Raw genomic sequence first — 15,133 nt, 5'->3', positions numbered from 1 at the left:
TAATAACTATTTAATAACTATTCTAACTAGCTAAAATAAATACAAAGTTACCTGTAAAATAAATATAAATCCTAAGATAGCTACAATGTAATTATTAATTACATTTTAGCTATCTTAGGGTTTATTTTACAGGTAAGTATTTAGTTTTAAATAGGAATAATTTATTTAAGTATAGTGTAGTGTTAGGTGTAATTGTAACTTAGGTTAGTTTTTATTTTACAGGTAAATTTCTCTTTATTTTAGCTAGGTAAGCTATTAAATAGTTAATAACTATTTAATAGCTATTGTACCTAGTTAAAATAAATTGAAAGTTACCTGTAAAATAAAAATAAATCCTAAAATAGCTACAATATAACTATTATTTATATTGTAGCTATATTAGGGTTTATTTTACAGGTAAGTATTTAGTTTTAAATAGGATTAACTTAGTTAATAATAGAAATATTATTTAGATTTATTTAATTAATATTTAAGTTAGGGGGGTGTTAGGGTTAGTGTTAGACTTAGGTTTAGGGGTTAATAATTTTATTACAGTGGCGGCGGTGTAGTGGGGGGCAGGATAGGGGTTAATAAATTTATTATAGGTGGCGACGGTGTAGGGGGGGCAGGATAGGGGTTAATAAATTTAATATAGGTTGCGGCGGGTTCAGGGAGCGGCGGTTTAGGGGTTAAACTATTTATTTAGTTGCGGCGAGGTGCGGGATCAGCAGGATAGGGGTTAATAACTTTATTATAGAGGGCGGCGGTATAGGGGGGGCAGGATAGGGGTTACTAGGTATAATGTAGGTGGCGGTGGGCTCCGGGAGCGGCGGTTTAGTGGTTAATACATTTAGCAGAGTTGCAGCAGGGTCTAGGAGCGGCGGTTTAGGGGTTAATACATTTAGCAGAGTTGCGGCAGGGTCTAGGAGCGGCGGTTTAGGGGTTAGTAACTTTATTTAGTTGCCGTGGGCGCCGGTATAGGGGGTAGAACAGTGCAGTTTAGTGTGAGTGCTTAGTGACAGGCTAGCAATAAAGCTGTGAAAAAGCCGAAGAGCAGCAAGATCGGATGAGTGATAACTCTCACTGTCCGCTGCTCATCGCCCCGCGGCTTTTTGACAGCTTTATGTGATAACTTAGGCGTATTTTTTCAGGTCCGCGGCGGCGAAGGTAGGCGAGCTTAGGCGGGCGTATTGGGCCGGCGAAGGCAGGAAAGTTGACACGATGATAACTACCCCCCAATGTTCTCCACAGTAGTTATGGAGAACTTTCGTGGTCGTATTTGTAGGACAATTTTATGTTCTCCTAAGGCGCAAAATAATGATAAATCTGAATTTCAGTGATTAGTGAGGCATATTTCTAATAATACGACCGAAAAAGCTAATTTTTAAGCTTTATTTGGTGTACATGTACGCCTTGGCGAGAGAGAATAGAGTGGGAGAATTTTGCGGTCATATTTGCTTAAAGTGAAGGTAAACTTTGATGAATAAAAGCCCTATTTTTAAAAATACTATTAAAAACAGGGGCACTTTCATTCATCAAAGTTTAGAAAGCAGTCGTTTTGTTTAAAATCTTACCTCTCTCCTCTTCACAGCCGGAGCAGCTTCCCCCGCACGGAGATCCTCTCTTCACACGTCAGCAATGACTAATCCGGCTTCCTTCAATCACAGTTTTCCCCCTAGGGGAATCATTGCCTAAGGACATGCCGTGATTGGAGGAAGCCGGATTGACGTGTGAAGAGAGGATCTCCGGGCAGGGGAAGCTGCTCCGGCTGTGAAGAGAAGAAAGGTAAGTTTTTAAACAAAACAGCTGCTTTCTAAACTTTGATGAATACAATTGCCCCTGTTTTTAATAGTATTTTTAAAAAACAGGTTTTCATTCATCAAAGTTTACTGTCACTTAAATTTTAGGCGTATTTTGATAAATAGGAGAAAAATTACGACAGCATATTTATAGGTGCAAATGTAGGAGAATTACAATGATAAATGGAGCACTATATGTATATATTGTTATACATCTGTTTGTATGTCATTGTTAACTTGTGTTCCTAGTATCATTGTTTACTGTTGTTACTATGTCACCCAACACCAAATCATGTCAGTACACACAGATGATACTAATTAATCAATTAACCTACAAGAGGGTTTGTTACCCTTTATATAGCAAGTGTATTTTTAAATGTTTTTAGAATAGCCTGAAGAAACAGTCCTATAGAGGCTGAGAAACACGTCGCTTTTTAATAAAGATATTGTTTTTATATATACACTTGCTTTTGCTGTGGACTTTGTCATCTTACTCCTGTGGATTTGGAGCATATCGAGTGGAGCTCAGTCTGCTGGGCGGCTGTGAAGTCTAAGTCTGCTTGTATTGCACCTGGAGGTGCTTGCTTTCTTGTAAGTGCAATCACTGTACTGGGTCATGGCTGTTTGCTTTGTATCCCTAAATAGGTGTTGGTGGTGATCCTTTGGAATTTCTGGGCCTGCACTACAGTCGGTTTTAATCAGTGAGCTGGACTACTGGGAAGTTCCATCCTGCCCCAATAGCACCATTGGGTGCATCACATTTGTGAGTATACTATTGTCTCATAAATATCATCACCTGGTTTGGTGGTACTGGCCATTGTGGCGCCTCTGTTTTCTTTTTACAACATTCCAATTTACGTGTATCATCAAATTTGCTTTCTTCTCTTGGTATTCTTTGCTGAAAGTTAAACCTATGTAGGTTTGTATACTAATTTCTTAGACCTTGAAGACTGCCTCTTATCTAAGTGCATTTTGACAGTTTTTCACAGTTAGACAGCGCTAGTTCGTGTGTCGTATGGATAACATTGTGCTTACTTCCACTGAGTTATTTACAAGTCAAAACTGATTGACTAAAATATATGTCTGTCAAAAGAACTAAGATAAGGGGGCTGTCTACAGAGGCTTAGATACAAGGTAATCACAGAAGTAAAATGTATATTAATATAACAGTGTTGGTTATGCAAAACTGGGAACTGGATAATAACACAATTTATGCTTACCTGATAAATTTATTTCTCTTGTGGTGTATCCAGTCCACGGATCATCCATTACTTGTGGGATACCAATACCAAAGCTAAAGTACACGGATGAAGGGAGGGACAAGGCAGGTACTTAAACGTAAGGTACCACTGCCTGTAAAACCTTTCTCCCAAAAATAGCCTCCGAAGAAGCAAAAGTATCAAATTTGTAGAATTTTGAAAAAATATGAAGCGAAGACCAAGTCGCCGCCTTGCAAATCTGTTCAACAGACGCCTCATTTTTAAAGGCCCAGGTGGAAGCCACAGCTCTAGTGGAATGAGCTGTAATCCTTTCAGGAGGCTGCTGTCCAGCAGTCTCATAGGCTAAGCGGATTATGCTTCTTAGCCAAAAAGAAAGAGAGGTTGCCGAAGCCTTTTGACCTCTCCTCTGTCCAGAGTAAACAACAAACAAAGCAGATGTTTGTCGAAAATCTTTAGTAGCTTGTAAGTAAAACTTTAAAGCACGAACCACGTCCAGATTATGTAATAGACGTTCCTTCTTTGAAGATGGATTAGGACACAAGGATGGAACAACAATCTCTTGATTGATATTCTTGTTAGATACCACCTTAGGTAAAAACCCAGGTTTGGTACGCAGGACTACCTTATCCGTATGGAAAATCAGATAAGGAGAATCACATTGTAAGGCAGATAACTCAGAGACTCTACGAGCTGAGGAAATAGCTACCAAAAAAAGAACTTTCCACGATAAAAGTTTGATATCTGTGGAATGAAGAGGTTCAAATGGAACTCCTTGAAGAACCTTAAGAACCAAATTTAAGCTCCATGGCGGAGCAACAGGTCTAAACACAGGCTTGATTCTAACTAAAGCCTGACAAAATGCCTGAACGTCTGGAACATCTGCCAGACGCTTGTGCAAAAGAATAGACAGAGCAGAAATCTGTCCCTTTAAGGAACTAGCTGACAATCCTTTTTCCAAACCATCTTGGAGAAAGGATAATATCCTGGGAATCCTGACTTTACTCCATGAGTAACCCTTGGATTCACACCAATAAAGATATTTACGCTATATTTTATGATAAATTTTCCTGGTGACAGGCTTTCGTGCCTGTATTAAGGTATCAATGACTGACTCGGAGAAGCCACGCCTTGATAAAATCAGGCGTTCAATCTCCATGCAGTCAGTCTCAGAGAAATTAGATTTGGATGGTGGAAAGGACCCTGAAGTAGAAGGTCCTGTCTCAGAGGCAGAGTCCATGGTGGAAAGGATGACATGTCCACTAGATCTGCATACCAGGTCCTGCGTGGCCACGCAGGCACTATTAAAATCACTGATGCTCTCTCCTGATTGATCTTGGCAATCAGTCGAGGGAGCAGAGGAAACGGTGGAAACACATAAGCTAGGTTGAAAGACCAGGGCGCTGCTAGAGCATCTATCAGCTTCGCCTTGGGGTCCCTGGACCTGGATCCGTAACAAGGAAGCTTGGCGTTCTGTCGAGACGCCATGAGATCCAGTTCTGGTTTGCCCCAGCGATGAATCACTTGTGCAAACACCTCCGGATGGAGTTCCCACTCCCCCGGATGAAAAGTCTGTCAACTTAGAAAATCCGCCTCCCAGTTCTCTACACCTGGGATATGGATAGCTGTGAATCTCCGCCCAGAGAATTATCTTTGAGACTTCTAACATCGCTAGGGAACTTCTTGTTCCCCCTTGATGGTTGATGTAAGCCACAGTCGTGATGTTGTCCGACTGAAATCTGATGAACCTCAGAGTTGCTAACTGAGGCCAAGCTTGAAGAGCATTGAATATCGCTCTCAATTCCAGAATATTTATTGGAAGGAGAGAGTCCACGATCCCTGAGCCTTCAGGGAGTTCCAGACTGCACCCCAACCTAGAAGGCTGGCATCTGTCGTCACAATTGTCCAATCTGGCCTGCGAAAGGTCATACCTTTGGACAGATGGACCCGAGATAGCCACCAGAGAAGAGAATCCCTGGTCTCTTGATCCAGATTTAGTAGAGGGGACAAATCTCGGTAATCCCCGTTCCACTGACTGAGCATGCATAGTTGCAGCGGTCTGAGATGTAAGCGTGCAAACGGCACCATGTCCATTGCCGCTACCATTAAGCCGATTACTTCCATGCACTGAGCCACCGAAGGGCGCGGAATGGAATGAAGAATACGGCAGGAAAACTGGATGTCTCAGTATGTAATTTTAACTGCGCAAAAAAGCGCTAAAATAGGCCCCTCCCACTCATATTACAACAGTGGAAAGCCTCAGGAAACTGTTTCTAGGCAAAAATAAAGCCAGCCATGTGGAAAAAATTAGGCCCCAATAAAGTTTTATCACCAAGCATATATAAAAAACGATTAAACATGCCAGCAAACGTTTTATATAGCATATCTATAAGGGTATTACCCCTGAGAGTAAGCATGATACCAGTCGTTATTAAATCACTGTATTCAGGCTTAACTTACATTTATCAGGTATCAGAAGCATTTTCTAGCATTTCCAATCCTAGAAAAAATTATAACTGCACATACCTTATAGCAGAGTAAACTGCACTCCATTCTCCCTCTGAAGTTACCTCTCTCCTCAGACATATGTGAGAACAGCAATGGATCTTAGTTACAACCTGCTAAGATCATAGAAAACTCAGGCAGATTCTTCTTCTATCTCTGCCTGAGATAAAATAGCACAACTCCGGTACTATTTAAAAATAACAAACTTTTGATTGAAGGAAATAAACTAACTATTTTTCACCACTCTCTCTTACTACCTCCATGCGCGTTGAGAGTTGCAAGAGAATGACTGGATATGGTAGTGAGGGGAGGAGCTATATAACAGCTCTGCTGTGGGTGTCCTCTTGCAACTTCCTGTTGGGAATGAGAATATCCCACAAGTAATGGATGATCCGTGGACTGGATACACCTTACAAGAGAAAAAGGTATTATCTATCTTTTTAAACATGAAAAGTTTATAGAAGTTGTTGGATACTATTTAATATACTTGATATCCAAAGTTTTCTTCATGGTTTCCTTTTTGTTTTCAAGCCAAAATAATGATTGATTTACTGAGCATATACTTTAAGAACAAATTCATGAACAGAAAGGCTCCACTAAATTTTAAAATGATTTCATATTGCACCCTAAAATCTAAGGAGTTATGGCAAAAAGTTATGAGAAGGCTTATTTCCCACATCTTATTGCCTTAAATTGAACTTATTTTTCACGGTTTGAAGTGACTGGTAATGTGAAGTAGCTGCAGAATACCAGCCAGATTTGTTTAAAATTATGTCAGAATTTGAAAAAAAAAAAAATTCACATGAAAAGTTAATTTGAACATAACCAGTTAACTGCACAGGATGTGTCCTCTGTACTGAGCAGGTAAAGCTAAGGGCAACCCCCATACAGGCTAATACAGATGAAAAAAGCAGGAACATTTCCTCCTGGATAAGATGGTGCAGGAATTGTTTTTAGCTGTTTGCATATAACTCATCAATATCCTTGCGTTCATCATAGTATATGAAGTAGAGAAGGCCTGAAGACTTCTAGGAATTTCTACCAAAACCATAAAAGCAGGCTGCAGATACACAATTTATTCTTTAATTTATAACTATGAAGGTTTTAGAGAAATACTTAAAATGTATAGTTCTATGCATTATATTCTATATAACATAGGAGATACATTTGACATATTTTCACTACATTGGACATAAAAAGTCACATTGGGAAAAATAAACTGACCTTCAGAAAATGTAGCAAATGAGATGAGTTGTTTGGCAAACCCACTTTCCTGAAAGCAAACAAATATGATGTGAAATTAATATTAGTAAGAAAGGGACTAAACTAGTTTAGAGTTTTCTGCCACAAATCTTTAGATATGAAAATACAAGTTATTCTGTATTCGCGTAATTACAATCACCCAAAATTTAGAATTAAAATCCAAGCACAGTAAATGTGACCTTTAGTAATAATTCACCAGAACGTTTAGTAAATTGAGTTCCACCATCCTATTCCTCAATACTCCTCTACTCAACCCAGAGGGTTCCTTTGCAACCATCATATTCCTTAGAGCAGAGCTTTTAAAACTTTTCATGTTGGTGACACTTTTTAGACCTACATCATTTCACGACACAGTAGTTCAGTTGTACTAGCAAACAGGAGGTTAAACTAACTTGTTTTAAGAGATACGGACACATACATAAATGATATAATAACGAAATGTATTTACAAGTAACAGTATGTATGTGCAAGAATTAAAAAAGTTTAATAACACCAATAGCTACTTACCATTTTAATGGGATGCATGAGGTTGATGGGATGAACACAGTTTTTGAATATTTGGTGGCATATTAGATAAAGACACTCGGATTTCATCATCAAGCATTTTTAAGCTTTCACTTCCTATCTATATATCAAGAGCAGGAGCAGCAATGCACTACTGGAAGCTAGCTGCTGACTGGTAGCTGCACATGCATGCTTTTTGTCATTGGCTCACCCAGTATGTTCAGCTAGCTCCCAGTAGTGCATTACTGCCTTCAACAAAGGATATCAAAGAGAATGTAAATTGGAAAGTTGCTTTAAAATGATATATTGTATCTGAATCATGAAAGAAAAAACATAATTTATGCTTACCTGATAAATTCCTTTCTTCTGTAGTGTGATCAGTCCACGGGTCATCATTACTTCTGGGATATTACTCCTCCCCAACAGGAAGTGCAAGAGGATTCACCCAGCAGAGCTGCATATAGCTCCTCCCCTCTACGTCACTCCCAGTCATTCGACCAAGGACCAACGAGAAAGGAAAAGCCAAGGGTGAAGTGGTGACTGGAGTATAAATTAAAAAATATTTACCTGCCTTAAAAACAGGGCGGGCCGTGGACTGATCACACTACAGAAGAAAGGAATTTATCAGGTAAGCATAAATTATGTTTTCTTCTGTTAAGTGTGATCAGTCCACGGGTCATCATTACTTCTGGGATACCAATACCAAAGCAAAAGTACACGGATGACGGGAGGGATAGGCAGGCTCTTTATACAGAAGGAACCACTGCCTGAAGAACCTTTCTCCCAAAAATAGACTCCGATGAAGCAAAAGTGTCAAATTTGTAAAATTTGGAAAAAGTATGAAGCGAAGACCAAGTTGCAGCCTTGCAAATCTGTTCAACAGAGGCCTCATTCTTGAAGGCCCAAGTGGAAGCCACAGCTCTAGTAGAATGAGCTGTAATTCTTTCAGGAGGCTGCTGTCCAGCAGTCTCATAAGCTAAACGAATTATGCTACGAAGCCAAAAAGAAAGAGAGGTAGCGGAAGCTTTTTGACCTCTCCTCTGCCCAGAGTAAATGACAAACAGAGAAGACGTTTGTCGAAATTCCTTAGTTGCCTGTAAGTAAAATTTTAGAGCACGGACTACATCCAGGTTGTGCAGTAGACGTTCCTTCTTTGAAGAAGGATTTGGGCATAAAGAAGGAACAACAATCTCTTGATTGATATTCCTGTTAGTAACTACCTTAGGTAAGAACCCAGGTTTAGTACGCAGGACTACCTTATCCGAATGAAAAATCAAATAAGGAGAATCACAATGTAAGGCTGATAATTCAGAGACTCTTCGAGCCGAGGAAATAGCCATTAAAAATAGAACTTTCCAAGATAACAACTTTATATCAATGGAATGAAGGGGTTCAAACGGAACGCTCTGTAAAACATTAAGAACAAGGTTTAAACTCCATGGTGGAGCAACAGTTTTAAACACAGGCTTAATCCTGGCCAAAGCCTGACAAAAAGCCTGGACGTCAGGAACTTCTGACAGACGTTTGTGTAACAGAATGGACAGAGCTGAGATCTGTCCCTTTAAAGAACTAGCAGATAAACCCTTTTCCTAAACCTTCTTGTAGAAAAGACAATATCCTAGGAATCCTAACCTTACTCCAAGAGTAACCTTTGGATTCACACCAATATAGGTATTTACGCCATATCTTATGGTAAATCTTTCTGGTAACAGGTTTCCTAGCCTGTATTAAGGTATCAATAACTGACTCAGAAAACCCACGTCTTGATAAAATCAAGCGTTCAATTTCCAAGCAGTCAGCTTCAGAGAAGTTAGATTTTGATGTTTGAAGGGACCCTGTATCAGAAGGTCCTGTTTCAGAGGTCGAGACCAAGGTGGACAGGATGACATGTCCACCAGGTCTGCATACCAAGTCCTGCGTGGCCACGCAGGTGCTATTAGAATCACTGATGCTCTCTCTTGTTTGATTCTGGCAATCAATCGAGGAAGCAACGGGAAGGGTGGAAACACGTAAGCCATCCTGAAGTCCCAAGGTGCTGTCAGAGCATCTATCAGGACTGCTCCTGGATCCCTGGATCTGGACCCGTAACGAGGAAGCTTGGCGTTCTGTCGAGACGCCCTGAGATCTATCTCTGGTTTGCCCCAACGTCGAAGTATTTGGGCAAAGACCTCCGGATGAAGTTCCCACTCCCCCGGATGAAAAGTCTGACGACTTAAGAAATCCGCCTCCCAGTTCTCCACTCCCGGGATGTGGATTGCTGACAGGTGGCAAGAGTGAGACTCTGCCCAGCGAATTATCTTTGATACTTCCATCATAGCTAGGGAGCTTCTTGTCCCTCCCTGATGGTTGATGTAAGCTACAGTCGTGATGTTGTCCGACTGAAACCTGATGAACCCCCGAGTTGTCAACTGGGGCCAAGCCAGGAGGGCATTGAGAACTGCTCTCAATTCCAGAATGTTTATTGGCAGGAGACTCTCCTCCTGACTCCATTGTCCCTGAGCCTTCAGAGAATTCCAGACGGCACCCCAACCTAGAAGGCTGGCGTCTGTTGTTACAATTGTCCAGTCTGGTCTGCTGAATGGCATCCCCCTGGACAGATGTGGCTGAGAAAGCCACCATAGAAGAGAATTTCTGGTCTCTTGATCCAGATTCAGAGAAGGGGATAAGTCTGAGTAATCCCCATTCCACTGACTTAGCATGCACAGTTGCAGTGGTCTGAGGTGTAAGCGTGCAAAGGGTACTATGTCCATTGCCGCTACCATTAAGCCGATTATCTCCATGCATTGAGCCACTGACGGGTGTTGAATGGAATGAAGGGTGCGGCAAGCACTTTGAAGTCTTGTTAGCCTGTCCTCTGTCAGGTAAATCTTCATTTCTACAGAATCTATAAGAGTCCCCAGGAAGGGAACTCTTGTGAGTGGAACGAGTGAACTCTTCTTTTCGTTCACCTTCCATCCATGTGACCTTAGAAATGCCAGCACTAACTCTGTATGAGACTTGGCAGTTTGAAAGCTTGAAGCTTGTATCAGAATGTCGTCTAGGTATGGAGCTACCGAGATTCCCCGCGGTCTTAGTACCGCCAGAAGAGCACCCAGAACCTTTGTGAAGATTCTTGGAGCTGTAGCCAATCCGAATGGAAGAGCCACAAACTGGTAATGCCTGTCTAGGAAGGCAAACCTTAGGTACCGATAATGATCTTTGTGAATTGGTATGTGAAGGTAAGCATCTTTTAAATCTACAGTGGTCATGTACTGACCCTCTTGGATCATAGGTAAAATTGTCCGAATAGTCTCCATCTTGAACGATGGAACTCTTAGGAATTTGTTTAGGATCTTTAAGTCCAGGATTGGTCTGAAAGTTCCCTCTTTTTTGGGAACCACAAACAGATTTGAGTAAAACCCCTGTCCCTGTTCCGATCGTGGAACTGGATGGATTACTCCCATTAACAAGAGCTCTTGTACGCAGCGTAGAAACGCCTCTTTCTTTGTCTGGATTGTTGACAATCTTGACAGATGAAATCTCTCTCTTGGAGGAGAGTATTTGAAGTCCAGAAGGTATCCCTGAGATATTATCTCTAGCGCCCAGGGATCCTGAACATCTCTTGCCCAAGCCTGGGCGAAGAGAGAAAGTCTGCCCCCCACTAGATCCGATCCCGGATCGGGGGCCCTCAAATCATGCTGTTTTAGGGGCAGCAGCAGGTTTCCTAGTCTGCTTGCCCTTGTTCCAGGACTGGTTAGGTTTCCAGCCTTGTCTGTAGCGAGCAACAGCTCCTTCCTGTTTTGGTGCAGAGGAAGTTGATGCTGCTCCTGCTTTGAAATTACGAAAGGAACGAAAATTAGACTGTCTAGTCTTGGCTTTGGCTTTGTCCTGAGGCAGGGCATGGCCTTTACCTCCTGTAATGTCAGCGATAATCTCTTTCAACCCGGGCCCGAATAAGGTCTGCCCTTTGAAAGGTATATTAAGCAATTTAGACTTAGAAGTAACATCAGCTGACCAGGATTTTAGCCACAGCGCCCTGCGTGCCTGAATGGCGAATCCTGAATTCTTCGCCGTAAGTTTAGTAAGATGTACTACGGCCTCCGAAATGAATGAATTAGCTAGTTTAAGGACTCTAAGCCTGTCCGTAATGTCGTCCAGAGTAGCTGAACCAATGTTCTCTTCCAGAGACTCAATCCAGAATGCCGCTGCAGCCGTGATCGGCGCAATGCATGCAAGGGGTTGCAATATAAAACCTTGTTGAACAAACATTTTCTTAAGGTAACCCTCTAACTTTTTATCCATTGGATCTGAAAAAGCACAGCTATCCTCCACCGGGATAGTGGTACGCTTAGCTAAGGTAGAAACTGCTCCCTCCACCTTAGGGACCGTTTGCCATAAGTCCCTTGTGGTGGCGTCTATTGGAAACATTTTTCTAAATATCGGAGGGGGTGAGAACGGCACACCGGGTCTATCCCACTCCTTAGTAACAATTTCAGTAAGTCTCTTAGGTATAGGAAAAACCTCAGTACTCGTCGGTACCGCAAAATATTTATCCAACCTACACATTTTCTCTGGTATTGCAACTGTGTTACAATCATTCAGAGCCGCTAACACCTCCCCTAGTAATACACGGAGGTTTTCCAGTTTAAATTTAAAATTTGAAATATCTGAATCCAGTCTGTTTGGATCAGAACCGTCACCCACAGAATGAAGTTCTCCGTCCTCATGTTCTGCCACCTGTGACGCAGTGTCTGACATGGCCCTAATATTATCAGCGCACTCTGTTCTCACCCCAGAGTGATCACGCTTACCTCTTAGTTCTGGTAATTTAGCCAAAACCTCAGTCATAACAGTAGCCATATCCTGTAATGTGATTTGTAATGGCCGCCCAGATGTACTCGGCGCTACAATATCACGCACCTCCCTCTGAGCGGGAGATGTAGGTACTGACACGTGAGGCGAGTTAGTCGGCATAACTCTCCCCTCGTTGTTTGGTGAAATTTGTTCAATTTGTACAGATTGATTTTTATTTAAAGTAGCATCAATACAGTTAGTACATAAATTTCTATTGGGCTCCACTTTGGCATTGCAACAAATGACACAGGTATCATCCTCTGAATCAGACATGTTTAACACACTAGCAAATAAACTTGCAACTTGGAAATACAATTCAATTAGAATAATATTAAAACGTACTGTGCCTTTAAGAAGCACAGAAGATCTATGACAGTTGAAAATTAATAAATTGAAACAGTTATAGCCTCAATCCTTGTAAACAACACAACTTTAGCAAAGGTTTAATCCCATTAGCAAAGATAACAAATTCTGAAAGCAGGAAACAAATTACAGAATAAACGTTTTTTATCTCAGTCAAACTATAATTCTCACAGCTCTGCTGAGAGAAATTACCTCCCTCAAAATAAGTTTTGAAGACCCCTGAGCTCTGTAGAGATGAACCGGATCATGCAGGGAATACAATGAGTTGCTGACTGAAATATTTGATGCATAGTAAAAGCGCCAAAAAACGGCCCCTCCCCCTCACACACAGCAGTGAGGGAGAACAGAAACTGTCAGAAAACAGACTAAGCAACTGCCAAGTGGAAAAATAGTGCCCAAACATTTATTCACTCAGTACCTCAGCAAATGAAAACGATTTTACATTCCAGCAAAAACGTTAAACATAATCTCTAGTTATTAAACAGCTTTATGTATTTCTTACAGTGTAATTCTAGTGAAGTACCATTCCCCAGAATACTGAAGTGAAAAGTATACATACATGACATTATATCGGTATGGCAGGATTTTCTCATCAATTCCATTGTCAGAAAATAAAAACTGCTACATACCTCTATGCAGATTCATCTGCCCGCTGTCCCCTGATCTGAAGTTTACCTCTCCTCAGATGGCCGAGAAACAGCAATATGATCTTAACTACTCCGGCTAAAATCATAACAAAAACTCTGGTAGATTCTTCTTCAAACTCTGCCAGAGAGATAATAACACACTCCGGTGCTATTTTAAAATAACAAACTTTTGATTGAAGATATAAAACTAAGTATAATCACCATAGTCCTCTCACACATCCTATCTAGTCGTTGGGTGCAAGAGAATGACTGGGAGTGACGTAGAGGGGAGGAGCTATATGCAGCTCTGCTGGGTGAATCCTCTTGCACTTCCTGTTGGGGAGGAGTAATATCCCAGAAGTAATGATGACCCGTGGACTGATCACACTTAACAGAAGAAATATGTGGCTTCATGTCCCTTTAAAATGGAACACAGCTTTAAATAAACTATCATCTTCAAATAAGCTTAATCTGCCTTAAACTGTTAAATGTGGCATTCTCTGTTAGACACAAGATATGTTTCCTGTATAACTATTGCTTCTGGCAATGTGTATGAAAGTTAAGTATTATGCCGTCTTAGCAGCAGTTCTTGTGATTTATAGATGTCAGCTTCTTACTTATGTCAGTTGTATGTGTTAAAGAACAAGCAATGTCTCCTTCCACTACAGTCAGTGTCAGATCAAGATAAATGCACCACATTATTCAAAGGGACAATTAAACCAATTTTTCTTATATTCTGTCCTGTGACTGCCCATATTTCCCTCTCCCCAAAGGGGTGCAAGCAAACAAATCTCCCCAAAACTCCAAAAGCCAAAAGAGCAATTGAATGAATCCCTTCACTAGATTACAAAGAATTTGTGAAAGGAAGAACATTGAAGGGCGACAGTTACTTAATAAAGTCTATATGATTATCCAATAATACCATACCAGAAGATTTAAACATTGTGTACTGTTCTCTAAAGTAAAGGATAATCATAAGTAGGGTGACCATATTGCCGCTTTAAAAAGGGACATATATGAAAAATACATATGTCAGGGCTGTTTTCAGGGCTGTTTAAAGAAATGTTTTGTATAAGAACCCTGACATATGTATTTTTCATGTGTCCCTTTTTAAAGAGGCAATATGGTCACCCTAATCATAAGACAAAGGAATGGAAATGGAATTAACAACAGAATTCTTTAAGATTGGTCCATCTGACTCTGAGAAGCTTTCTTAGAATCTTAAATTCAATTGTAAGCCTTTTTAGGAATAAAACAGCTCCCAGTGTTCCCATATAATTATTAACATACATAGAGTAAAAATAACACTCACGATCTTAGACCTGCAGTGCTTAAACCTTGAAAAGGTGGACCACTGTGGAGTCTGCAAAAAAAACAAAAAACACTTTGACTTCTGACTTCAGCTCAGCATTTAAGCTGCTGCCCTCAGAGCTTTGCGATTCCGACTGACTACTGCCCGCCCAGCAAACACACTGCTTGCTGTGCCACTTACTGACTACACGTGCAGTCAAGAACCGATTGAGGAGACTACACGTGCAGTCAGGAGCTAATGGGAATAGTTTCAGTTCCGGCAGAGCTGCGCCATTAGGTTAAGCTAATCTGTGACCCACTAGGTATCAATCACGTGTCAGCCACGTGATATGCGAAGCAGGCAGGCAGAAAGTCGGAAACCAAAAAAAAAAGTTTTAAAAATTAAAAAAACGTTTGTGCTGAAGCAGAGACACACATAAACACTGCTGCTGACACACTAATGTGCCACGGCACACAGTTTGGAAAGCACTGCCTTAGAGAATACAATGAATATTTGAGGGGATAAATATATAGATAAAAGTTGTACATAAAGAAAGTGCTCTAATGCATTACAGCGTTTTACCATAGCACTTTCATGTACTGTTAAACTCATAGCATATTGCTGTCTTTTCACCAGAAATCTGTAATACATTCTACACAGTTATACGCACAGTGGAATTGTGAAATACATTTTATGCATGCCAGAGAAAAAAACCTCTAAACTTTATGCAAATAGAAAAAAACAGAATTTATG

The 15,133-nt window shown here is 40.8% G+C and overlaps 1 protein-coding gene across 1 annotated transcript in view; it reads right to left on the bottom strand.

Moving 5' to 3' along the window:
- CFAP69 (cilia and flagella associated protein 69) overlaps positions 1–15,133 on the bottom strand; it is a 292,339-nt gene that overhangs the window by 202,327 nt on the left and 74,879 nt on the right. The window contains exon 10 of the mRNA XM_053715703.1: positions 6,725–6,773. Within this exon, the coding sequence (XP_053571678.1) occupies positions 6,725–6,773 (49 nt within the window). The remainder of the gene's footprint in view (positions 1–6,724; positions 6,774–15,133) is intronic.

The sequence above is a fragment of the Bombina bombina genome, chromosome 5, assembly GCF_027579735.1.
Source record: "Bombina bombina isolate aBomBom1 chromosome 5, aBomBom1.pri, whole genome shotgun sequence".
In the NCBI taxonomy this organism is placed as follows: domain Eukaryota; kingdom Metazoa; phylum Chordata; class Amphibia; order Anura; family Bombinatoridae; genus Bombina; species Bombina bombina.
Note: the sequence above shows the minus strand (reverse complement) of the source record. Positions and strands in the feature narration are given on the sequence as shown.